This window comes from Aspergillus luchuensis, chromosome 5, assembly GCF_016861625.1.
Source record: "Aspergillus luchuensis IFO 4308 DNA, chromosome 5, nearly complete sequence".
In the NCBI taxonomy this organism is placed as follows: domain Eukaryota; kingdom Fungi; phylum Ascomycota; class Eurotiomycetes; order Eurotiales; family Aspergillaceae; genus Aspergillus; species Aspergillus luchuensis.
In genome coordinates this window covers 1,429,049-1,455,407 of record NC_054853.1, presented here as the reverse complement: position 1 = coordinate 1,455,407, position 26,359 = coordinate 1,429,049, and the positions used below count along the sequence as shown (strand labels likewise).

The 26,359-nt window shown below is 50.0% G+C and overlaps 8 protein-coding genes across 8 annotated transcripts; 5 read left to right on the top strand and 3 right to left on the bottom strand.

The window, feature by feature from the left end:
* Positions 1-4,599: 4,599 nt before the first annotated feature.
* AKAW2_50514A (uncharacterized protein) lies at positions 4,600-5,007 on the top strand (the record flags this gene model as incomplete). Its single annotated transcript, XM_041690341.1, has 1 exon — positions 4,600-5,007. One exon carries the CDS (start codon positions 4,600-4,602, stop codon positions 5,005-5,007), a length of 408 nt encoding a protein of 135 aa, XP_041543935.1.
* A 745-nt stretch (positions 5,008-5,752) lies between these two features.
* Positions 5,753-7,375, bottom strand: AKAW2_50513S (nucleic acid/nucleotide deaminase domain-containing protein; the record flags this gene model as incomplete). Its single annotated transcript, XM_041690340.1, has 2 exons — positions 5,753-6,765; positions 6,823-7,375. 2 exons carry the CDS (start codon positions 7,373-7,375, stop codon positions 5,753-5,755), a joined length of 1,566 nt encoding a protein of 521 aa, XP_041543934.1.
* A 742-nt stretch (positions 7,376-8,117) lies between these two features.
* Positions 8,118-12,113, top strand: AKAW2_50512A (uncharacterized protein; the record flags this gene model as incomplete). Its single annotated transcript, XM_041690339.1, has 2 exons — positions 8,118-8,418; positions 8,476-12,113. 2 exons carry the CDS (start codon positions 8,118-8,120, stop codon positions 12,111-12,113), a joined length of 3,939 nt encoding a protein of 1,312 aa, XP_041543933.1.
* Positions 12,114-12,132: 19 nt separating this feature from the next.
* AKAW2_50511A (uncharacterized protein) lies at positions 12,133-14,676 on the top strand (the record flags this gene model as incomplete). Its single annotated transcript, XM_041690338.1, has 1 exon — positions 12,133-14,676. The coding sequence occupies one exon, from the start codon at positions 12,133-12,135 to the stop codon at positions 14,674-14,676; it is 2,544 nt and encodes an 847-aa protein (XP_041543932.1).
* Positions 14,677-14,691: 15 nt separating this feature from the next.
* AKAW2_50510A (uncharacterized protein) lies at positions 14,692-17,699 on the top strand (the record flags this gene model as incomplete). Its single annotated transcript, XM_041690337.1, has 2 exons — positions 14,692-16,315; positions 16,372-17,699. 2 exons carry the CDS (start codon positions 14,692-14,694, stop codon positions 17,697-17,699), a joined length of 2,952 nt encoding a protein of 983 aa, XP_041543931.1.
* A 1,827-nt stretch (positions 17,700-19,526) lies between these two features.
* On the top strand, positions 19,527-20,084 carry AKAW2_50509A (uncharacterized protein; the record flags this gene model as incomplete). The annotated part of the gene is made up of 1 exon (XM_041690336.1): positions 19,527-20,084. One exon carries the CDS (start codon positions 19,527-19,529, stop codon positions 20,082-20,084), a length of 558 nt encoding a protein of 185 aa, XP_041543930.1.
* Positions 20,085-20,876: 792 nt separating this feature from the next.
* On the bottom strand, positions 20,877-22,773 carry AKAW2_50508S (uncharacterized protein; the record flags this gene model as incomplete). Its single annotated transcript, XM_041690334.1, has 3 exons — positions 20,877-21,395; positions 21,450-22,309; positions 22,533-22,773. 3 exons carry the CDS (start codon positions 22,771-22,773, stop codon positions 20,877-20,879), a joined length of 1,620 nt encoding a protein of 539 aa, XP_041543929.1.
* Positions 22,774-25,819: 3,046 nt separating this feature from the next.
* Positions 25,820-26,359, bottom strand: AKAW2_50507S (uncharacterized protein; the record flags this gene model as incomplete). The annotated part of the gene is made up of 1 exon (XM_041690333.1): positions 25,820-26,359. The coding sequence occupies one exon, from the start codon at positions 26,357-26,359 to the stop codon at positions 25,820-25,822; it is 540 nt and encodes a 179-aa protein (XP_041543928.1).

The window sequence follows — 26,359 nt, the reverse complement described above, 5'->3', positions numbered from 1 at the left end:
ATTCCTCCCGTAAATGGAAGCATGATATATATATCTATATAATGACTATCGTCACCACCGACCAGCGGCGTACGTAATAGACCTTTCCCTTCAATGCCCAGAGACCAAATACATTTGTCACCGATTTGCATAATGGTTCTAGATAATTCCATAATACTCTGTATAGTCGGCGTTCAGTGCCTGATATGATACATGCGCGAACGACTTCGCTTGACCGGTCAATCCGGGGACAATCACCTGCCTAAAGAAAGGATATGGAGTTCGTAATTCATCGCAGGGGGAGGTGAGGGGCGGAACCAATTTCGTCTGCAGTCGCATCTTGTGCTCCAAATGTAAAACGTCGTGTGCAATGGGCTTGAAGAGACTGGTCAAGCTAAATCCTCTCTCAGCGACGTACCTATCTAAGCTATCCGAAACATATATCACATTTGCCCCCTTTTCTTGCCGCCTCTGATACCTAATGTGGAAATTGGACTCATCTTCTGGCACAGTAAAGATGTGAATCCCAAATAGAGGGCATCTTTGCCTGCAAGTCGTATAAAATTGATCCTGATTATAAGTTCTGACAGTTTGTCACGTTTATTTATGTCTAAGAGGCATCCTCGAAATGTTTCACAACGAAGATACACGAAGCTGATCCGCTGACCGGAACAAACTATTGCTGTGTATTACGCAATGAGTAATTAGCGGCCCAACTGCATTTGCTGCACTTATAAATCTTCCACTCCCAGCCTGCAAATGTAGACATAGCTGTTCTCCTACTGCTTCCTCGCATTCCTACCAAACAATACAATAATGTTCGCTTGGTTCGACTGGAAGTAGTTGATTGTTTCTACACAGGGAGGTGCTGATTGTGTAGGACTCTGGTAAACACAGGGCGAACCGGAGACATTCTACCAGCTGGTGTCTAACGAACCTGGTCCCGACTCCCTACGACCCACTTCCGAGCACAGTTTCCCAAAGCGAATAGACCTTGATGCTATGTGATACCTTCACCCAGCAAAGGTCAGCCCCAGCGTCGGATGATTCTCGATCCCTGCGCAAAAGTCAGTATCATGTCGGTGGAGGTATATAACGCAATTAGCGGAATAGAGCTCCAGCCCTACCAAGTAGAGACTGCTGCAGCTACGGGGCAACCTGATCAACAGCCACAAGGGACAGTTTAGTTTTAATGGCACTTCTGTAAGGGGACCAACTTGTACAAACAAGCTTCTATGCTGTCCTCAAGGCAGGTTTTGACCTTCTCCTGGGAGATCCTTCAATACGGCAAAATGAGGTGCGCCTGGTTAGATGGTACAAAGTAGGTAAGAAAGATTGTTAAATGATTTAAAGTATGGCGATGACATAATATCCATCATCAAAGCCAGAAGGCTTGTGTTATTTGCAGAGAGAAGCCAGGAAAAGGAGTATCACCTAATAAGGTTTGGAAGAGGCGTCCAATGGAAGGCTGGGCCTTGAGCTAATGAGACGGTGATGAGATTGCTCTGCTTTTACTTTTCTTATATGGGCTTATACCGATCAAGATTGCTGTCGGACTGTAAGATATTCATACGACTGTCATACACCGAAATGATAGTTTTTATTTGGTTCGTTCTCTTGCACTTATCACTTGTCTTGTGCTACTGCGCACCGTTCCTCGTAATCCTCCTCTTTTCTACCCCCTGCTAATATAAGTACCAAAACAAACGCTCTGCAACTAATAGTTCTCTAACTGATAATCTCTGTGAGAGTTTGACAATATATTTTCTCTGTTGGAACCAATACCCGAGTGATACCAGTAGCCATTAGAGAGATATCTCTTTTGGTCTACTTGGTAAATGCCTCAACATAGGGGCGGGTCTACTTTAACATACCATGGTGATATAGACCATTATGATGTAATGGCAAGCGTAGGGTCAAGAAGCAGGACTCATGTTGGAGTAAGATGCGAGGAGTACCGTTCAACGTGACAGCCGTACCGGCTCTAGGGGCCGAATAGCCTGGGATGGAAGCCATAACATGGAGACAATGGAAATTCAGTAAAAGAGTAGATGGAAAGTGGATGAAGTTACAGAAACAAGTAGGAGGTTCGAGAAACTTAATTTTATTCGTTCGTTCGTTACCTTTAAAGGGGTAGCTTTAGGCTTCGAACGCTCATTGAAATTCATTGTTGAAAAATGGCGAGATACATACATCGAAGGTTCCTACCGTCTTTGGACGAGTGGCGGCTCTGGTTCGAAGGCGCCTGTGAATGGGAGATGAAAAACAGGCGGATCAAAGTTCTTGATTTCTGGGTGTGAGTCTGATCCATTCTCGAACTCTAGTACGCTGCCATATCTTCGTAGAACCTTGCAAACTGATCCCGAAGTCCCGTAACTGGGCAAGACCAAACAGACTCTCTATGGGACTGAACTTTGCAGTATGCCTCAGATGTTACTGAGCGCCAAGCTTTCTGCGAGAGCGTCTTCTTTGCCCGTTCAGAACGGGCGTTTGCCTTTCTTTGTACTCGTTATGGATCTCCCTCAGAGAAATCGGAACAGGCCGCCTTCATAAGCTTATGCTTTCAAGAAATACTTCCTGTTCTCAATTGTATATGTGCATAATTCTTCCAACGTATGGAAAATTTCCAAGTGACCGCCTGTCCGGCTCGACTGCAAGAAATAGACCAAATTGAGGTGAGTGTAGACCACAACCTTTGTTTTTGTTGGCCCTGATTTAACATCATCCAAATGGATATATCTAAGGGCAAACCTGTTGCGCGTTACGGTGTTCATTATGTATCGGGATTATACATTATGTATCGGGATTATATTCATGCAACGGCAAATTTTCTGCCATGATGCCAGAGTCTTCGCATCGGTCCCAACCGTCAAATTGTGGGCTTGGATCACCGCAAATCGAAACGACTGCCTGTCGCATTCTCGCGCAGCCTCCTTCGATGTAACCCAAAGTAGTCACACATATAGTAAAACTTTGCATGAATTGGCCCATCTTGGTTGTGGGCAAACCTTGGATACTTTGCAGAGAACGCTTCGATTTCATCTATAAGTAGGTTGGCCTGATTCCTGTCAACTATCAACAAGAAACTTGATATGACCGACAAAGTCAGTAGATCAGTTCCGTCTATAGCTCATCAAAGGTATAAAAGCTACGAACACGACGGCGATCATTCCTTTCTGGCAGGATTATGAGCAGAATTCGTTGTGCATTTTTCTTACTTTCAATTCCTTGCAAATTGGGCGAGTAACCAACCAAGGGAATCGAAGTATGTCGGCACTCACGCCGTTTCGAGAGGTTCGATAAGGGGTCGCAGTTACGAATGCATCTTTTTGCTTAATAACACAGCTTGAGGTAACTAAGTGAGACCCAAATGAAGAGGGAGGGGTTATCTGCTGAAACTATTTTCCTGCGGTCATTGGTTGTCATCTCACTGTGGGCTTGGGATGTTAAGGGCCCTTGCTTGTCTACATGATTTTCAGAGGTCAAAGCAAGTTGTGCTTAACGCAAGGGATCCAGCACACGAAGCCGCAATTGCCGCTCCATCACCTGCCCCATGTCGGCGTATGCAAAGTCCGTCCCAGGCAGGGGATCGTCAAATGTATTCCTGACTTGGCGGTGAAAGATCCTTGTAGTACCTCTTGATGCGAACAACAATCTAGCTCCAGAGAATCGGCCGTAGATGGAGAAGTACGGATACCGCAGTTACTCTACGTAAGGGAATGTATTCCACAGATAGCCACGTCCAATTGACAAATGCCTACCAACGTTATTCTTCCTGGCTGCTGAGGCGAACTGCCAGGGAGGTACTTGCCACAACATCAATTTGACGGAAAACCCTTCACCCAATATTACTGTACCTGTAGTTACAAGGACACACTCAATTGTGGTCGCATTCCTCACCTGCTTTCCTGAGTATACGTATAGCATATACCTTTACGCACCTCATTCCATGCGCCTTTCCATTTGAGCGATTATTAGTCATCATCCTTCGCTCGCTGAGTAGAAAACTGTAGGAAATTCTCATTTTGTGCCCTCTCTTAATACAATATTTAGAGGTACACAACGATTTGGCTCATCATGTCCCAACTCTGTCCCTCTCCATAACGGAACTGTGTATATTATACACGTAACTACCTCTGAACTGTTGACGGAGTTCTGTATAGGACCGGGGTAAGTGCTTTAAGACCTTTCGCGAGCCTGCTCAGCTTGCCTTAGAAGCCCCGGTATTGTTTCCCTCAGCAGCGTGCGGTTCCTTGCTAAGATACTTGTTCCCTGTTGATTTTTCCATACTTTTTGTGGTACGTCTACTCATCGTTCTTAGACCAGTCACGCTTGTAACGTTATAATACATTCGTACACTCCTACATGAAAAATGTGGTAGCTACGTGGGTACCTTCAATTTGACCAAGTGTGTCGCTGCAAGGCTGCCCAACGTAAGTGGCTAGACCGCTGTTCCAGCCCATGGAAAATTCCCTTGCACAAACCTTTCAGATTAGCCAGGCTGGTAATGAAATTGAGCCTAATATATAGGGAGTCATCTCCTTCACGGGGTTTCGAGCTTCTCACCTCTTCATATGTGGTAGAAGCTTCGCTCCGGCATTATTTGTGTTTGCCCTCATAATGACAACTGTATCTCTCGGCCAGGCTGAGAATGGAAGCCACTCAGCCTGGCCACAGGATGAAGTTACGAGTTTTTTAGTCGGACGGGTGGGGTTCTCGCCAATCTATTCTGGGGCCGATTTATCTTCTTTTTCACTTGAGGGCTATTGCGATCGAATGGTGATAGGGGGTAGACAAGGAGAAACCCTGGCTCCTCCTTCTACGATAGTGACCGATACTGTGATCGGGGACAGCAGAGAACCTTCTTGGCCGGAGCAATACCTAGACCTCATCGCACAGAACAACCTACTGTGGCTGGAAGACTTCGCTCAAAACCAGTCACATTCTGCTAATCTCGTGGAAGCCTCGACTCTGACCACAGTGGCGTTAGACTCACAGGCACGCTTACTTCCAAACCAATTTCTATAGAGACGTGGCTTGGATGGATGCCTGAGTGATAAAAGTTACGAGAGTACCACCGCAGCTGTGATTGTTGGACGGGCCGATTCAGGAACATATGTTTCGAGGTTTCAGGAAGTTCCAATGCCTTCTTATGATTATGAGATTTCACCAGAGGATGGGTTATATCACTGCCAAGATCCTGCATGCGTGGCCCAGACTGGCTTTTCAAGAAAATGTGATTTGCAGTAAGCTAAGCCACCACGTTCTTAATTTATCCCGCTGACTCTTCACAGAAAGCATATGCGCAGTCACATCAAGCCAGTTAAATGCCCCATATGTACGGTAACCAAGGCTCTGCAGGTTCATATGCGCCGACATATTGAGGTGCATCACGGTGGATGGGCTCGGCAATGGTGGCAAGTGGGAGTTGTGTGTGAAATATGCGGTAAATCATTCACAAGGAAAGACAATCTTCGGAGACACCACCGAAGTCAGCATGAAGATATTAGTAGCCTTTCTGTATCTGATTAAGGAATTTCATCTGTGGGGCCTATGCTCTGTCGAGTCTATGAAGGTTCTTGAATGGTATTTTAGATCCCCTCCAAGCTAACGTCTGGTGACAAGCAGAAGTACACTCGCCTCCATCTTGTAAGCAAGGTTCAAATGAGAATCTATGATTGCGTATTTCAATGAGAGCAGAAAAGGTATGAAATTCCAAGAAGTAAGAAAAAGAAATTGAATCAACTTGCGAGTTAAAATTTTGAATACCATTTTAGATCTTGAGAGATACCCCGCCACAGTCTGCATCCGAGTCTTCATCCGACACGTATGTCCTGAGCTTATTTGTCTCAAGGACCTTCGCCGTGCTACGTTTAGCTGCCTCCTTTTCCAAACAGCCATCAGCAGATAAATATCGGAACGTATTTTTGCGAAGCTCCTCCAAATCCATGTGAGACCACCGGTCATTCGAGAATGCGGTCTGGGAATCAGGATGCCAGGGACTTGGTGACGACTGATCAAAGATTTGAGCAATCACAGCCCGCCGAAGCTCATTTGTCATCTCATTGAGGACCTTTACCTGCAAATCGTATTCTGGATCCCCCCTCGTGGAATTTTTGACTAATTGTGGACTCCAATTAACCCAGACTTTGCGGTGAGATTCAGGGACGACCATTCGAGCCGGATGGTGCCTGAAGTATAGTTCACAACATAGACAGGCCGGCTTGCTACAAGCAATGTAACGGTCATTCCCCACGAAAGATAGATTTTGCCTGAAGAAATGGTCTAGAGCCTGCACTTCTGCATGCACCTGCGCCGTGCACTTGTCATACTGTACCAGGAAATCCTGAAAGGTGCGAGATTGAGACCGAGAATTCATGGAAAGCAAAAGATTCTTTATCTGAAGCTTTTCCGGGTCATCCTTCTTCAACATCCTATTGACGACACCGTCAAGCGTGGTGAGATTGTCGGGCACTGGCCGAGGCACTGAAGGCACATAAGGTATAGCCACCACCTGATGCGAGTCAAGGATGTGAGACAAATGGCAGGCATCCTCAACCAGCTGGGACGGTGCCCGGATGTGATCTGCCAGTCGCCCTAGATAATGGATAACTAACGCAAAAGGCGACCGTTTGTCTCCAGGACCCATTAACCTTTCTTCGTCTTGAGCTTTTAGTCCGATTAACCTGGCGGATACGGACTTTATTTGGACATAGGCATAATGACAGAGTGCCAGACAATCATCTTGTTCGAGAATGAGATCAAGCCAGTCTTTTATCACCTGATCTACTGAACCAGTTAGCTTGTCATCTTGTAAGACTCTGCAATCTGGCCGTTACGAACCTTGTTCCGTTCTCACAGATCCCGGTATGCAATAACACTGTTTGATCGCTTGAAACAAGCACTGACGCTCCTTTTTTACTCGGCTAGTCGCGAAGTTAAGACAGAAACTGATAAAGTCTGCCTTAGTTTGTCCTTCATCGAAGTCCCCAGTGATTGATGTAGCTGGCTTCAGGTGGCCGAGAGCATTCTTTGCGAATTCGACGATTTTGTCACCAGATGCGTTGGATGCAATCCAGAAGTTGTAGCATGTTTCGCTGTCTTCAAGCCCAATGGCAGTGCAGGAACTACCTCCTTTGGTAAAGTCACAAACATAGGCGAGGTTACGTAGGAATTTACGTCGCCGTGCTTGCTCCAAACTATGATCCGGTGGGTCGAGTGTATGCTGCCCACGGGTCTGTCCTAGTACACGCAAAAGAAACAAAGGCTCGTAAAATCGACTAAGAAGTCTATTGTAGGCGCCTAGTCTCGGGCGCCCCACGCGGACTGAGTCGATAGGCAATTGTTTGTAGGTGGTATTGTTCTGGATTTTCAATGAATGCTTTGAGGATGGCATCTTGGAATGAATTATAAGAAAAGTGCACGCAATATAAACCAAATTCAGAGTGGAAGACTATATAAAAAGGAAGAGTAATTCACGGGTACTTAGACGACCCATAAAGATCTATATACCGGATACATATTGGTAGATAATCAGCCACGGGGTGGGGCGAGGAAGACCATATGCAGAAGGAAGATAGGAGGAAGACGATGCAGGAGGAAGACGATGCAGGAGGAAGACGATGCAGGAGGAAGACGATGCAGGAGGAAGACGATGCAGGAGGAAGACGATGCAGGAGGAAGACGATGCAGGAGGAAGACGATGCAGGAGGAAGACAATGCAGGAGGAAGACAATGTAGGAAGCTCGAGCACACTGGTTGTATTGGGATTGGGTAGCCAAGACTTTTCGCCGTAAAATGATGGAGGCACCTACGTGAGCAAAAGTGAAGATGTCAAAGCCTGTACTTGCCAAGCATACGACTTTGGTCAGTAGACTATGAGGGATACAGTCGCCTCTCATTCAAGGCAGGGGCAGATCAACGGCATGGGTAGAGGGCTCACCTTGGCTTCTGCAAATTATACGAGGCAGCCTCCACTCCATATTGGAAACGCTAAAATGACTCCTACGTTTGTGTTGGTTTCTGGGATGGATAAAAGGCACTAGGGTGGGCCGTAAATTCGGTCTATAGTACTCATTGAAGCAACCTTTCACTTGCAAAGTTGTTGAATCGTCCTTCAATACTACACTCCGTCGAGAATGTCAGGTTTGTCCGCTGCACCCCGTCTATCGACCACGGACACAATATATCTGCTTCATCACGTCTTCCTGCCCCCCAAACTGCCACAGGAAGATGATTATAACGCTTCACATGAAAGTGCTCTGCTCGATGGCGTTATTGATGCCCTCGCTCTGTTTCAGGAATATAGTCATGGGCAGGAAAGTGAAGTTGTTGACAGTGTCAAAGTGATGCTCACTCGTTTGAGAGCGACGCGCGATTGTCATGGGGACGTGAATCACGTCGAGCTTCAAAAGGCTCTAGAAGAATTGGAGAATTCAGGTATGGCCAGCTATAACTTAGCTGACATCCGGGATGACACTGACACGTGTTGCGTAGGAGGTGCTCTACCTGTGCATGTTCGTTGCCAGAATGCTGCGGTCTTAATGACCAGGCACAGCGATTCAATACATGTCGAGACGTTTGAACTATCACCTCGGAACGAAGCCGTCAACACTACGGTGGGTCGACTCCAACGCCAATTTCCTGGGCCAACCTTTGCTTTGGATCGAGCCGTCTTCAATGAACCAAATATGCAAACTACCATTGCGCACGCCCTGGAGAGCATGAGTCGTCAGCCTGCCCCGGGAACCAAGCCAAAAGTGAAGAAGGCGCGGCAGGAGCACGACGAGAATCGGGATACAACCGATCCGATGCTGGTTACAGAGTTGTTCACATCATTCCTTCGCCCACAATGCAAAATTGTGAACAGCTTGCAGGTCTGTAAGAACACAAGGGAAGAGGTCCTGTGGCTCAACAGTCTGCAACCTTGGAGACGGTCCGCCCTCTGGCTCCAGATTCGAGTTACGATGCAATTGGTCATTCGGAGGCTCTTCCAGCGCAAAGAAATCTCAGCCGACCTTTATAAAGAATTCATGATCTTTTACATGAGTTCCATTCTCCGCCGCTGTCCCAGGAGCATAAGCAGTGAGCATCGGTATATTATGACTTCCAAAATCGTGCGCCGGTTACGAAAGCTTGATCTGGCGGATGATCATGCTTGGCTTCCGTTTGTCCAGTGTTCCCTTCAACAAGCGAATGACGTCCTAGAAGAAAGATGGAGCAGCATCCTCGCCCGTAACGCCTGCCGACCTGACATGTCTTCCATGGCTCGACTCAACTTTCAAGATGACACTAATTGCTCACTGCCCGGTCTTGATGAGTGGCTTCAGAGCATCAGAACCCGCCAAGACTCCTCAGTGCCGCCAGATGCCTACTCACAGTCTGGATTCTTGGATTTTGAGCCTGCAGAGCTCCCATCGCTCTTCCGACTGACTGACCCCGACTATCACGTCTACAATCTCGCTGCCTTCGAAGCTTGGGTTGACTTGAATCTTCAATCCTGGACTGAGACACATATTAGCCATGAAGACACCTGCGAACGACTAAGCAGATTAGTCAATGCCTATTATAGTATTGCATCCAAATTGTACGCTGCTAATCCTGAGGCATTGTCAGCCATGCTTCTCACCATTCTGGAGCTCTGGATAGCTTGCGACAAATCCGCCGTCCATATTCATCCGCTGCTTCGCCAGTACAAGACTTGTATTCCTATACATCTCTTCCAGTCTCTCCTGTTACCTCGTCAATCCCAGCTTACCAGGTTGGCACACGCGGAAAGGTACATGCGTCAACGCCACCAGGGCGTCCAGTACAGAGGTTCCAAAATTCTAACCGACTTTGGAACCCCTTCCTCCTTTTCCGTGCGCTACTTCAAGCAGTCCGCTGAACACCAACGTTTGCTTGCCACTATTGAACAAAGAGCTGAATCCGAGAAGGCGGACAAAGTTGTGGAGCTGCACCGAAAACATGAGCAGTATAGGGAGTTATGTGCTCGCCGTGATGAGATTGAATGCACTTACTACGATGAGAGACTCGACAACCGGTTCCACTTTACAGAGCGTCGTCATAGCCCCTCGTGCCAGAGATGTAGGTTGGACCGTGCTGCGAAAGAGATCACAATTCATGTTCATGAATGGCCTTTGTCTTCCAATCCCTTGGAAGCAGAATCCACGGTCTTCGAGTTGAAACTGCCCCGACCATTTGCATTCTGGCGTGATCTCACTGCCTTCATTGTGCTTGAAATTTTGGGAATCACATATGCTTCGAAAGAAACGCCTAGAGCGGAGTACCGACCAGGCAGCTACAGTGGCCTCTCCATGTTCTTCACCGCGGTCGTTGATTCCCCAAGGATTGGCCTTCTTTCCCAAGTTAAACCACACCAAGGAACTCACAGGCGAAAGAACCACATTATCAATGTATCAGAGAGCGACGTTTGTCTTGCGAACGGTTTGTATTTCAAATACTTCGACAATGCCCACCGCTGCTTCACCGACGATCTGGTCCAAATACATGCGATGGCAACGGCATGCACGTACAAGTTACCGCCATCCAGCTCATCTCTACAGCCGTTTCTCTTCCGCCCAGCGGAGACACCTGACGGCCCGTCACCCAATACGGTCATTGCATCGCAGCATACCTGCCCCAATGACATGTCACTGGGAGAGTATAAGGCGCTCTGCTCGATGCCATTGGGCTTCCATATCCAGTGGCAGAACATCCTTCGGCAGCTCGCCGCACCCACGGTGGTGTTCAATAAGGTCGAAACGTGCCTTTTTACCCTGCAGATCATGCACCAGGCAGGGCCGCCATCGCTCATGGATCCAATCCTGCGCGAAGGCCATCATGTTCTGAACGAAGATTTGTTCGCAGCGCCTTTACTGCGAGAGATCCAGAAGACAGCGGCGGCAATCGAACAAAACTGGCAATCCGCAGAGGGGCTAAGCGTATTGATCGCTCTCACCCAGAAGGTGTTGGCCTGCTCCCCATCGGTCCACATTCAGAACAAATGCATAGAGCAGCTGGATGGCCTCCGGAAGATATCTTTCGGTTGGGTGATGACTGTTGGGGAGGAGGCCGGTGCTACGGACAGTAATGATCACAGGAACGATCTGATTGCCTCCGCCGCTTATCTCGCGTTGATGTGCGTGGGCACGTTTGATTGCGAGAACAGCCACTTGGAGCGAATACTCCGGAACGATCTGGATGCGTCCGTTTTCATCCAATGCAGTATGGTCATTCATGACCGAAAAGGCCTTCTAAAGAGGGTATCCAGCTGTTTACTGCCAATTCTCTACTATCGATGGCAGAACATAGCCTTTCGGGGACACCGCATTCTCGTGAACAACACTATCCATGGCCGCAGGACCGCTCTCGACCGAGCGATCCATCGGACTTGGGCCGCGTACCGACCAGGATCACCGTGGACAGCAGCCTCGAGTGGCACTCAATGTTGCCTGCACGCCCAGGTTATGGGTGAATCAGGTGGTGCCAGCGGCGTCGGGGTGTACGTTAACCTTCTCACTGGTCAGCTGCTCATCAATGGTCGTCCCCTGGCGCGGTTGCCCTCAGAGTTCGAGCGCCATAAAACATATCAATCCCTGTTTGGGCATTCCTTAGTGGAAGTGATGCCCAGCGACCTTTCTGGCTTGGAATACTCCGCCCAGAGACTGCATATGGGCCAGACGATCTACCTGGGAAAACAGACGATCCCCGAGCAGAGTGGGTTCGATCTACGCATTCGAGCCGTGGATGGGCGTAGAGTATGGGAATTCGTACCCCCGAGGCTTCTCGCAGCTGCTTTACCAGATGCCTTCGTTGAGGGATACGCCCATTGGTACGAGACCAATTGCGAGTATATCGAGTTTCGACCTATTAACGAGCCATGGAAGCCATCACCTGCCTCTCACTGGCGATTGCAGCGCACCCAGCCGGGAAATAACTGGCAGCTCACTCAGGGAAATATGTCGTTAATTAGTATGGGAAGCGAGACAGCGAGAACGTTGTGTGATGTCTTCCAACCCATCGAAAAGGCCTCCAAGCTTCACTACAAACTGCACCACGAATCTGGCATGCTGGAGATCGAGATTCCCCGCCTGCGGCTGAGCTTTAATCTGCGATCTGGTCAACCGTATTGAGTCTCGCCAGTACCGGGGAATGGTCGTCGACCCTGATCAGTCAGTAGGCACTCTGATTGGCCTGCGTAACAAGCTCGTTTTGCTGGACCGAAAAACTCATAATCGGAGGGTTCTCATCCCGGAAGGTCAGATAACATGGGAGCAAGACGGTACCCACGTCACCGTCAAGGTTGGTTGGCAGGCAGCAACCAGCGTGCATATTTATCTCATAAACAGTGACATCGGCTGCTTGACGGACAATGGGACTCTGCAGAGTAAACTGGTACTGTGCTATCTGCATGCAGTCACGTCATTCTGCATCCCTGACCCCTTGACCAAGCACACAGGGACCGAACAGTCTCTCTCAATCCTTCGCTCGGCATCGATACGGTCTTTCAATCAACTACAGCCGGACAGTATCTCGATTCTAGAAAAGCTGGCGCATCTCACACCACAGAGGAGATATTACCCTGCCAACGAGCGTGTTATGCAGAGTGTTCAATGGGATCCCATCCTAGGTTGTTTGGCTCAACATAACGAATTCCACGGCCAGGTAGCTGCGATACTTGGTCAACACCATCGGATGAGAATATTCAATGCGGCTTCACCGGGGACGGAGCCATCGCTACCTGCATTGAACGCAGACCTCCTGCACCGGGATCGCATCCGCTCCTCGGTTTTCCGGATCTCTGGTTTCGGCGCTGAGGACCACACGAACGCGGAGGACTGTCTGTATGAAGGACTGGGCCGGAATTACCAGTCCGAACGCCGTTCGCAAGTGTTCACTCTCTGCAGAATTCTCTACGAAGATATCCCCTCTGCCGAGGACGTCACGCTGGACTCCTTGGTTGCACGTCTTTGGAAATTTTTTACCAAGTCCAGCACAGTACACGGAGCCACTTCTACGATCGACGCAACGCGGATCAAGTACGATGCAATGTGGCTCACGGAGTCCGGCGAGTTTGTTTCCAGTCAGTGGTGCAGTATCCATCGGCTTCTCTGCTCGGAGACGGCTCGGCCAAACAGATATGCCGTAATGCTGTGGTTGTCGACGTTGGCATTCTCCAGGAAGATAAACATGATTGTCTTGCACGTTCTTGCTGCGCTGTACATTGTACCCGGTATGGCCTCGATGACCTTACCAGCACAGGGTTTATACCGGCTACAAGAAGGTTCCGAGTTGAACGTCGCCGAACTGAAGACTCGGATCCATTCAGCAAGGCGGACCGTGACCCCCGAAGATGGCCTCTCGCCCGGCCCGGCGGAATCGTATAGCACGTTTCATGCGCGCGTGGCGAAGCTGAGAAAGACAAAGCGGAAAAAGGCACTGGGTCATTTCATAGCCGGCCTACAGACACAGTGGCCGACCCGATGCCCCTCACATCCCATATCTGATGAAGAGCCGCCATTCGCAGATTATTTTGTCCCACAAAAAGCGATGCAAGTTTCAAAGGCAGCAATGTCAACTTGGTTCGATAACCGAGAGCTTAGGCAGTATCTTGATAGGATTGCAGCCGTTTACACCGCCCAAAAGATCCAACCCATCACAATGCCACCATGTCTCTGCCGGTGCTGGGAACGCCCCCCAGACCGACGGCGTGCTTTCATCTCCGTGGATGACATAGTGGACGGGTCGCTTGGTCCACCACCGGCGGTGGAAATGGAACCACCCATCCTACCACCTTGGTCGGGCAGTAGCACTACTCCGGACCAAAATCTAAATTTGTCAAGCTTAGTCGATTCCATAGAATCACAAGCGCAATCTCAATTCCAAAAGCAGTACATTGAGAGACTGCGGGCCAGTATGACATCCTTGCAGGGTATCCAGCATATGGATCATCGCTTGCCCGAGGATGTCGTTCTTGAGACCGTCATACCCGATCATTTCCATCGCTGCCACGAGCACCATGAGAAGATCAGCCGTGCAATCATGTCGAGGATGATGCTTTCCAATACGATGACAGGAGAGGTACATCCCGGATCACACACGGAGCGCAATATACTGGGAACATTTGCCAATATCCACGTCTGGCCGAGGGTATCATCATCACAGCTTCTTCTCCATCAGCTGACGCGCAAACGCTGGAATCACCTGCCTGAGCCCTGGAAGGAATGCTTGGTCGCGTATGGATGTTCCATCACGGCACTCCAGCGGGCGAAGAGGCTCGTCAACGCGATGGGTCATCGCATGGATCTAGCCCGCGAACTGCAGAACCCCGGTCACACGAACTGGAACCCAATGGATTTCCCCGAGTCATTGCTGCTAGAGATCGAGAGTGGGGTGTTGATTCGGGACGTCCAGGAACAGATCGCGCGACGCATGCGAAATGCGCAGCCCGGACAGAATGTCATCATGCAACTGAATATGGGCGAGGGCAAGTCTTCCGTCATCGTCCCCATCGTGGCAGCCGCGCTCGCAGACCGTTCATGCCTAGTTCGCATCATTGTCCCTAAGCCCCAGTCACGTCAGATGTTTCAGATGCTCGTTTCGAAGCTGGGGGGCCTTTTAGGGCGGCGGGTGTATTATCTCCCCGTGTCACGCTCGTTGCAGATCGGGGAACCAGAGGCGGAAGAGATCGAATAGATATGCCACGACTGCATGGCGGAGGGCGGAGTTCTCCTCGTTCAGCCCGAGCACCTCTTATCTCTGAAGCTGATGTGTCTCGAGTGCTTTATCACAGGGAGAGAGGCGGTTGGTGTATGTCTTCTGCGAATTCTGGATTTCTTCAGGACCTCCTCGCGACACGTGGTGGATGAAAGCGATGAGAACTTCAGTGTGAAGTTCGAGCTGATCTACACGATGGGGACCCAGCGTCCGTTGGAGCTCAGTCCACAGAGGTGGACTTTAATCCAAGAGATGCTCGGCCTGGTGAGGAAGTATGCTCCAGTTATCAAGATGCAGTTCCCGCGGTCAATTGAGGTGGAGGAGCCGCATCCAGGAAGTTTCCCCAGGATACGGTTGCTCCGAGCGGATGCCGTCCATCAGCTGTTTGAACGGATTGCGGATCATATTTTCCATAACGGTATTGACAAACTGCCAATTTCAAGGCAGCCAGAAGCACAACGACGCGCGGCGATCGCTTATTGCCTTAACCCTGACCCGTTACCACTGCAGATTGCTGCAGTTGAAACCCCAGATGCGTCTGGCTTAGGGAACGACAGCACGAGGGATCCTCTGCTACTACTCCGGGGTCTGCTGGCTGGCAACGTTCTGGCATTCTGCCTGGGACAAAGACGCTGGCGAGTCAACTATGGACTTGATCGCTGCCGACAACCCCCCACAAGGCTGGCAGTTCCGTATCGTGCCAAGGATAATCCGGCACCACGGGCGGAATTCAGTCATCCCGATGTTGTCATTGTACTGACGTGCCTGAGCTATTACTATGAGGGACTCCGCGACGAGGACCTATTTCGAGCATTCGACCATCTGGTCGGATCGGATCAAGCTGACGCGGAGTATCAAATATGGGTCGATGATGCCCCGACTCTCCCCCCGGCCTATCGTCAATTGCTGGGCATTAATCTCCAGGACCGGCTCCATTGCGTGGAATGCATTTTCCCCTGTCTTCGGTTCGCGAAGGGAGCCATTGATTACTTCCTGGCTCATATTATTTTCACCAAAGGCCTAAGGGAGTTTCCGAGTAAATTATCTTCGTCCGGATGGGATATCGGTGAGGTCAAGTGCCATCCCACCGTCGGCTTTAGCGGGACCAACGATTCCCGTGTCACCCTTCCGCTCAGTGTGGAGCAGCTGGATCTACCTGACCAGAACCACACCAATGTGTTAGTTCTCGAATATCTTCTCCGACCCGAGACTGGCATTGCCCTGATTCCGACCCGAGATGACCTGTCCAAGTCAGATGCGCAGGTCCTTCTGGATATGGTGGCGGAACTGGGTTCACCCGTACGCGTGATTCTGGACGTTGGAGCTCGCATATTAGAGCTGAGTAACCTGGATGTTGCGAAGACCTGGTTGAAGATGGTCAGTGATGATTGTCGAACGCAGGCCGTGGTCTTTATCAACGACGACGACGATATCGCCGTGGTAGATCGGACCGGACTCGTCGAACCGCTGCAGACGTCACCTTTCAAAAGGCACCTCGATCTATGCCTTGTGTTCCTTGACGAAGCACATACGAGAGGGATTGATCTGAAGCTACCCCTGAATTACCGGGCGGCGGTGACGCTGGGACCGAACATCACAAAAGACAAGCTGGTTCAAGGTCAGGGACCCCCGCTGGAACAGTCATATGCACTTCTCACTAACGGCTATTCACAGCATGCATGAGAATGAGAAATTTAGGGAGAGGACAATCGGTCGTGTTTTGCGTACCGGAAGAGATCAAGTTCAAGATTCTGACCCTCTGTGGGAGGACCCACCATTCTGAACTCACCGTAGCAGACGTGCTTTGCTGGGCAATTTCAGAGACCTGGGACGATATGCAACGCAGCATACCTTTGTGGGCAGTGCAGGGAAACCGATATCAGGCCCAGGCCCGTCAGTGGCTGGTTCTGCGACAGGACGGGCAAACCTCGATATCAACATCTAAGGCAGAGGGGTTTCTGGAACCGGAATCCCAGTCCCTTGAACGGCGGTATAGACCCGGTTGTAATAATGTCCTTTCTCTTTCTTCCAAATGCCCTGATGATGCGGACTCGCGGCGCATACTGGACCGATGCCGTGAGTTTGCAACTGTGAAGTTCTCTGCAGCGCAACTCCAGGAAGAGCAGGAGCGAGAACTAGCACCAGAGATTGAGCAAGAACGACAAGTTCAACGTCCGGCTCCTGCCGAACCGGAAACGCATTCTGTACATCCTGATATACTCTTGTTCGTGGCCACTGGACACCTGGATGCATCATCCGCCGCCGTGAAACCAGCTTTTATGGTGTTAAAAGATACATCAGCGGCAAGATACCTGGATGTGGCCCAGTTCCCATCGGAGCTCCTTGTCACCATTGATTTTGCGAGAACAGTCCGACTGCCTAAATTATCTGCCCGGGATAGTTATCAGCGTGCGGTGGAATGGGTCCTGATGAGCACCGGCCATCCCTCCGAGGACGGAAAGCCCGTAGGGCACATGGTGATCATCAGCCCGTATGAAGCGGACAAACTTCATGCTGACATTCGCGGGTCTAGCGCAGTAACGCTGCATGTATACGCACCTCGGCAGAACCAGAGTTCGTATCCTATCGACAAGCTCGATCTGTACACGATTCCGAAAAAATCAAGCACAAGGCCCCGGCGAGTCCCTGAGAGCCTACGCATTCAACTGAACCTCTTTGCGGGCCAGCTCTATATTTCGTCGTACAACGAGTATTGTGAGATATGCCGCTTTCTGGGAGTTGCGTTTACTGCCGCACCAGGGGGCTTGGTTGTCGCCGCGGATGGGTTCATCGTGGAGAACCAACAGGCAAGAGCCAAGTTCACCCAAAGCCCCCTCAGGTTTCTCAAGGTGTTCATGTCACGGATACGGAAGGACGGGCAGGAAATTGACAAGACCCACCTTGGGAAGATCCTAGACGGAAAACTCTTACTCATGGCGGACTTCCAAGATTTCAATGGCAGAGCTAGGACCATGCAGCTGAGCCTTCAAAATGCCCGATGAGATGTCTCGAGCGAACAGCATGATGGGACGGTAGGGAATGCGTTTTGATGCCGGAGCAGTCTTCTTTGTGTTTCGGGTGACTGGCGCTTGGCTTCAGGCTGGACCTGATCAGCTCCCTCTCAATGTAGTAATGTAGTTCTAGATTCCTCTTGTCGTAGAGATTTCAAAAGGCAATGCTCTCGAGTTCCTTCCCGATATTATATTCGTTTTGTTCCCTCGTTATGAGCCTATTCGTGAGGCCTTTCACGGAATCTACCGTGAGATTCAGAATCGCCTTCCGTCTGTGTTACTGTTTTCTTTTCTTGAGGCCCCACTGCCAAGATTGAAATACATACGCTAACCGATAACGGTAAGTGCGTTACAAACTCATAACGAACAATGGTATCATTTGCCCCTCGACATGATGTTGAAAATAATTCTATAACGTATTCATATTACTCAGGGTATTGACTCTGCTAGAATAATCGACCATTATCTATTGTTGAAGACAACTTCTATATTAACATCAGCCATCCCAGACCCTCCATTCAAGAGAGGTCTTTGTAAAAAGTAGAGACAAGGAAAGGCAAGGAAAGAAAACGCAAATATGCTTTCTCGACTATACCATATCGGGGAATCTACCGCGGTCTCCCCTACGGCGGTTAATGGTTGGTTCTTAGGCGGGTTTTGGCGAGGTCTAGTCACAGGAAACAGGTGTGGGCCACGGCTGCCAGGAGTTGACCAGAACGTGCTACAGTCTAGCAGTTACTCCAACCCATATTATCGTGACGCCATATAATTCTTTACTATAAATCAATTGTCCGAGGTCAAGCATTAATATACACGAGGCACCTCTCTGAACGGGCATGTGGCAGCAATAGTACTCTGCACACTCATGAAAGCGGTGGTCAAGTGTGGTAGCCGCACGAGGATCCCGTGTCGGAGGTTGGCAGGCGGTGTACGGCGGGCAATCCCCGGACATTCAAGACACCAGAAAATTAACCAGGCGGGAGCGCATAAACACCCCTCTGTGTCAGGGCGCCATCGCGTCAGGGCATCACCGCGTCTGGTATGGTGGGGTCAACACAGCTTTTGGCTGCGTAGTCAACGATTATCAAATAAACCGTAGCAGCTCATGGCTAGGGATCGAGAGGTGCAACTGTCATTGTGGGGCTAATCATGTCCAACCGTCTGCGGTGCCAGCCGGCCTGCTTGGCGGTGTTGACATGGAAGTAGATCATTCGCCATGACCTCCAGAGCCGAGACCATACACCAAGTCGCTGATCCCAAACAGGGTCTCTCCAGTGGAACCCCCATGCCCGCACATTGTTCATCATAGACACCTGAGGGTTTTGTGGGGTGAGCTGAAATCCAAGTTTGCGAGGGGACGTTTACGTCTACACCATAATGCGGTCACGCGTTGAAATGAACGTACTAGGGTCATCGGCAGAACCGCAGAGAAAACCACACCTTCTCCTACCGGGGCAAACCCAAATGGTGAATCATGACACCGTATGTCATTGATCAACGGTCAGGTGCACAATGTCCTCGATACGATATTGATACTGTAGTTACGGTTATGGCAACTGGAAGCACAGTATCCCTCTCCTGCTACATATGCATTCATAATAGAGTATCCGAGAAATGCCCTTTGTAAAAGGCCTGGCGGGTGGCCTTTATATAGTGTTCTCCATCACTTCGCTTCGAACATCTCATGGACCTTGTGTACCGTTAGTGCACTCAAGAACTCTATTCTGGCATCTCTTCCAAGCGATTCATCCACCGTGATCGGTCCTATAGTGCATCAACTAGCCACGCGGAACGATACATACTCGCTGTCTTTTTGTTATGGGAAAGAAGAACATGTCTCCCCCAATGGCGCATCGTTCCCCAACGCCTATTCTGCAGCCCACTCCGCTGCCGGAGCTCACTTCCAGTCTCCTGTCAGATGACGCCGACTCTACATCGAATCCCTCAGCCTCTGTGACGCAGTGCCCATGTTGCGCCTCGCCCGTTATTCCAGATCTAGCCACGTTGGCCGAGACTATTCCAGACCGGGAACTCAATATGTCCACCACGCTCGAAGACCAGTTCCTAAACACACTGAGGATCCAGCCAGGGGCCGAATCCACGGCTGAAGCGGTAGCAATCGTACCCCAAGACTGGCAGGCCGCAGGGGACCGGTCGTTAATCAGCTTGCTTTGCCACCGAGCTTTCAACGCCTTCCGAAACCAGGCAGCCATTCGAACTTTCGGTATATACTACTATGGAGACTTCGGCCCTGGGGACACCTTGACTGCTGTTTCTCGAACGGTAGTGCGGGGAAGATTGACATGGCTGGAGGCAACAGTGACCCGAGATAGTGTGCTGGTGGCCATCGCAACCGCCTTGTACGACGATCTATAGTCCAGGCTCATGAACAATACGCAGTGTCAGAGAATTGGGTATATGACGATTGGGCTTTGCAATCTGACTGAACCTGTCTCCGAGGTGGCCAGATACGTAGTTGCGGGAAACCGCAGTGCATGCGAGTCTCTCCAGCAGTTAAGTACCTAGGTCGGCACTGCACATATTCTTGCTAATATGCTGCGCATCCTTGGTGGAGCCAGCCTCTTCCGTCTCCTTTCTTCTTGGCCTTGGGGTATTCCAGCTGTGCTATGTCATATAGATAGATACACAACGTTACACTGTCCTTAAAAATTGATCGGCATCTTCTTGTAGACAGAAGACCAAACAGTCCGTAAAGTCCAACGTGCTACGGTGCTATAATACGGGATATATTCTACATGAAGCAAAAGCCAAGGGGCAGACCACAGGGAAGCTAAGTAAACACATGGTCTTATAACTAGCTACAGTACGACGATACTCTCGATATGCGTGCCACAAGCCATAGGGAAACCTGGATGTCTGCGTCCCTAGAAAGGAGAGCCTACTGTTAAGGAAAATCCTAGTATAGCCAACCATTAACATTGCTGAAAGCCTTCTCAGCCCAGGCAGCAGGCGGTGAGAGATAAAGCAAGCAGGATCGCGCCCCCTGGCCTCCCACAATGGCGCTGTCCGCGCACAACAAATAAGTAACAACTGCCAAAGGCATCTTTAGGCGGCGATTATATCAAAAGGGCAATCTACAACAGATTGCCGCCCTTGCAACGCGCGAATCTGAAAACGCCAAATATAAGGAACTCCAAAGATACCATGCTAAAGGTCGTAGGGGGACTCCATCAACCCCGTGCCAGGACATGCAGACAGAAACTGAGTCCCATCCAATGGCAGGCCCTCCCAGAGAGAATAGTCGTCGCTATCGACCAGGCAAAACGATGAGCTTATGCTGTATTCCCTGTCCGATGAAACTCTCGGGTAAGGCTGCTCACCGATCCTCCTCCACCGGATCAAGATCTGTTGTTCTCTATAGCGGCCATCATGCGAAAAGTCACCGAAGGCGAGTATCTGCAAGGCAGGAAGTCCTGTAGGTCCAAAAGCCCACTGAGCAAGCAGGAGGAAATCTTGGGCTTCCGACCGTTTCTGAGCGGGCTTGAGGTGGAAGCCTGCGACTGTTGGTCCATGTCTCGACCTGGACCATAGCCCCCCTTCCGCATTTCTCCGCAGCTCTGAGAGGACCTCTCTGCGGAGATGCCGATGGTTCCTCTCCTCTCCACTTAACCGGAGGTGGAGTAATCTTATTGTCGAGCGTTCCGGGATGTCTAAAAGAAGACCTCGCTACAGTGAGTCAGCTCATATAGCCGTGGGGATGGGTGCTAACGATACACTTACCGCGCTGGCCGGGCGAAGACAGAGGCCAAGAGCGGCGGGGGAACTATGCCGTAGGATCTGTGGAATATTGGGGGATGCCATATTCACATCGCGAAGATCTTCAAACAGCCTTTCAGTGTCGATTGGCATCAGCCGATGCTCGTGAAAAACCAGACCGTGGAGCGTGGCTTGGTGATGTTTGATGGCATCACCAAGACCCGGCAGGAACCGGGGAAAGTTGGCCACCTTCAGGTACAGCCGTCGCAAGCCACGAAATGAGAGTAGAAATTCGACGATCGCAATGGACGCCAATCGGTCCTCTGAATCGCGCAGGTAGTTACTGCAGATCTCGAAGTGCTGGAGGGTCAACGGATCCTTGGCTCGCGCCAACAGCTGCAGGAAGCGCTGCTCGTTGGGACAGTCTCGGATCGTTAGTGCCTCGAGCGCGCGGAACGGTGACGGTTGGCCGCCCGGCAGCAGACTGTCGGGGAACGGGAGGCGAGAGAATGTCAAGGATATGAGAGATGGGAACCATTCCCGCTCGCCCGGCGTGCAGTCGTCCTGCGCTCGAGGTGGCCAGAAGACCTCCAGAATATCCTCATGGGATGTGGGTACGTTCGGATCCAACAGAAGTCCAATGGATACCGCCTTCAGCCGCCGATGATTTTGTCGGAGACACTCGCACAAGGTGCGCATTTCGAATGGACGCTGAATGCCTTCCCATTCCAGGTCAGTCAGTGCCGTCAAACTCGACAGGCCCTCTAGACGACGGCCGGCATGAGGACAGGTGCCGTCGGTGATCAAGCAAAGCGAATGGATCCGTTGCTGGTGGCGGACCAGGTATCCGTTGGTGTCCAGAATTCCGGCTGGGAGACAGGTCCCTACGCACCACATGCAACAGGTCAGTTGCAAGTCCAGCGGCTCATGCCTTTCATACATACTGAAACGAGCGGATGGAGACGGTCTCCAGTCCCGCAAAGACCTGATCTATCTGATAAGACAAATCATTGAGAAAGGCTTGATGGGCTGTTGACTCGTGCGGGCTTCCAATTGTAGGTCTGTTGTGGGACAAGGCCGGTAGGAAAAAGTGACTGTTGTATATACAACGGTGGAACCTAGCAATGTGAATAGGAGCGCTGAACCGTATCTGTCGGACATGCTGGAGGATCTCGCCGGCGCGGGAGCTGGAGAGGTCCCGAAAAAAGGGATGGACATCGAGAATGTTCAAAGCCCATTCATTCCTCGCACGGAAGTGATGGTTCGATGAAGCCGCGGGAACAGGGCGGCATATAATCCGGTGGAAACCAAACTCAAGGACCGAACGCTGTGCTGTGGCAGCTGGCATGCAGTTAGCAGTTGGCCAAACCCAGATAGTATATTTACAGTACCACATCAGCGATGGCATCAATAATCTCAATTGGTAATAGACACAACATATTGAAAGTAGCGCGAGAGGGCTGCACAGCTCTATCAAATGGCAGCTACTGCCTAGGAGTCCGCGGTCTACATTCACAGGCTTTTGTATTGCGATTAAATATCCTGTAGAGCCTCAAGAACCTTGAGCGGTCTGCGATAACCTCCTAAGTTTACTGTTTACTTACGCCGTTGACTTGAGAACTGAATGCCAGGTTCCGTCGGTTGGTCGCCCATCTGTTCCGTGGTTTACCTGGGATTCTCCAGCACACAGCACGATACCCCAGCTCTAGCGCTGGGTGCAGTTGCGAAGAGAATTATCTAGCGGGAATATCAGCCCATGAAAAGATAAAACCGGTCAAAGATGCGTGAAGGTGGTTAATGAGCCCTGGCCTGGTCTTGTTTCGGGATTTATACGCCACCTAGCCCGGTCCTCCAAGGAATAGGTGAAATGCGGAGATTGTGCGAACCGACACAACCAGCGCCGTTACTTTCCACGAATATGGCGACATAGCCAGCTACCTCATGAGCGCCCCACCAATACGTCGCAACTCGAAGCAGTGGCAATGTGACCAACTAAAAATATCTAAAACCTCGATAGGCGGAGCGATGTGATGCACAGAGGGGGGTGTCCAAGGGTCAAGAATGCGGTTATATCTATGAATCTCGGACAATTCTTGGTCCATCTAGGGATATCTTATTCCCTTTTTACCCAATTCATAACTACTGAGCGGTTTGGCAACTGCATGCTTCTGCGCTCCCAGCGACGGGAGTCACGACACTCAATTGTCCCGGACCCTCCATAACTGGTCAACCAACTAGAGTATCCGGTACTCCGTTAATCACCCCCCGGTTATGAAGTATGCGTATTTAAAAAAGCAGGGTATGTTACTTACCTGAGTTATATCCCTTGCAGAACCACCAAATTTTGCGAACTGCGGGTATCAGTCAATCAGCGAGAAAGCCCAAAACCCATACCCGTGATTTTGGCGATCTAAACACCTCAACCAAAAATAGGAAAAATCACCCACGGCGATACATTTACCGCCATCTACTAAGACAAAATACCACGGCCAATACATAGGCGGCCAATTGATTGGCGATGGTAGAATCTACGTTGGTGGTCTTGTCTGTTCTTCGACAGGAATACGCGAGATGGCCAATACTATGGCGGTATATGACGGACGGATCTCAACCCCTTGGACCCGAGTAAGTGTAAGTTATACTAAAATTCATATTATAAAAGCATGATGCCTGAACTTGCGTGGTGAATGATTTAGTTGCCGGTGAAATTATAGATATCCAGCATGAAATGGTCTATCTCACTACTGGTTTCTGAACCCGTCAATCTATCGTAGAGGTCCTGGCGAGCACAGAGTTGTTTGTGAGGGTGGACATGTAAGAGCGCGTGTTTCCAGGAACCACGCGAATGTCCAAGTAAACAGGTGTGCAGAAGGTAAAGACCAGGAGATTTCACTGCCAGCAAGATATTGACGGGTCAATTGCTGAGAGGACCATCACATCTCAGCGGACATCACAAAGGTTTCAGTAGAAGATACTGGGGATTATTCACCTAGAGAAATATATAGCGGCCGGTCCCGATATCATCTTTGACTATCCAGACTCTCGAACTCTTTTATCACCACTCTTACATTGTCCGAGTGCGCAGAGCCGCCTTCCCAAATGGACTCGTCTGTAAGTTATTTGCTATCACTTAATGAGTGTTCTAACAGTAGGTCAGAATGCGTGGCGTATTGTTGCTGAGATAAGTGCACAAGCGCTTCAAATGGATCGTGATCAGCAAACGGAAAAACACAAGTGTCATATATTACGTGAGATGTTGAAGAAAACCACTGCTGAGCGGGACGAGGCAGTCCAATTGGCAGATGTCTTACAGTCAGTCTCGAAATTCCACTGACCTTGAAACACATAACAATTGTCTTCGCGCCCCGCTGCCAAGAAACTAATGGGGGACTTATAGAGAGCCACCCGCTGCAAATGACAGTCACCATCAATTTAGATAATAGTACAACTCAAAAATTAAGTGCATGTTTACGTAACTAATATTTATAACTACCAAAAACTGCTCAAATAATCGGCTCGCGCTAAGCCCTTGGCAGTGGTGCTGGAACATAATTGGCATGTGTGTGAAGGTCAGAGAAATATCGAGACCAGCTGTATATGAGACAAACCAGCAGATGGGCGCGGTTATAGACCACTTTCTGCAGGAGCGTGCAAACGACGGGCGCGACTCGGAGTCGTTCGAGGTCATATTAACCCATGTTCTGCGCCAACGGGACAGATCTGAAAATGGAAACAGACCACAGAGCTCTATCGCTACTGGGGAGGGGAAAAGCAACGAAACCGCTATTGAAGAGAATGCTGGCCCCCTTGAAGCAGACACACAAGTTGCAGGCAGATGAACGGGGGGGTTCCACATCGAAACGGAATATTGTACTTTCGATCGAGGTAGTAGAGATATCTTCCATAACATCTTCAGACAGGATACAGTGAAAGTTCATTTTGCAAGCAGAGCAAGAAGATACTGTACAAAGATCATTCATGAACCTAAATTTAGACTAAATGGATGCACCATGAGCTCGATCTCTCCGTATCCTTCTCATATACCTGTCGTTGGGCAGTAGGGGAATAGGTAGAATAGGCGGGATTGAATCTTATGGGTACAATAGCATATTCCTTTCGAATATCTCATAATGTATTGCCAGCTATCAGCAGCTAAATGTACCAGACCAAACCTAGACCCGCCATCTCACCCTAACCATCCGGCGAGTGTAGGATCACTTCGAGAGCATCACCTTCAACGTAGACGATCTCAACACGTCAATTTCGCGAAGCTTACAAATTCTTTATTCGACACTCCCACCACTTGCATCTTCTCACTCAGGGTTTGGACGTCAGACACGCTCATGTGCGGAGCTCATAGTCGTCAATCGATTGAATTCATCCGCAAGATTGCTTCAATCTCGGCTCATATCAGCCGTTCCTCCCAAGACAGGTCCATCATATAGAGCCGTGACGGTGGCCATGAGCTCATTGCCCTTGGTTACGGTTGCTTCGAGCCATCGAAACGATGCTTGCGTGGCCGGGTAGGCAGTGGTGAGCAGCACATCCCCGGGACTGGCGCGTGCATGGTATGACGAGCTGACCCGGCGAATAGTACCTTGGTCGGGCAATGCGGCGAAGACACGATGGCAGAGCAACTCAATTAGCAACCAGTTCTTAGTCACGCGATGATCGTATGGCAGAACAGCTATGGCTTGAATGCGGGAGGGTGAAGATGAGTAGAATGTGAGGGTCCGCAGGAGCCGTTCTTCAAGTATTGCAGACGGGTAGCTTACGTCGGATGAAGGATTGGTCTCTTCGGAGGGCGACGTTGTACAGCACGGACAAAACGGAGAGAATGATTCCGGCGAGGCTGCTTCCGCTGGAGGATTCGTGTCCGAGGTAACTGGCAGTGTGATTGGGGTGGTCGGTCGACGCTGTCCGGAGTCTGACAT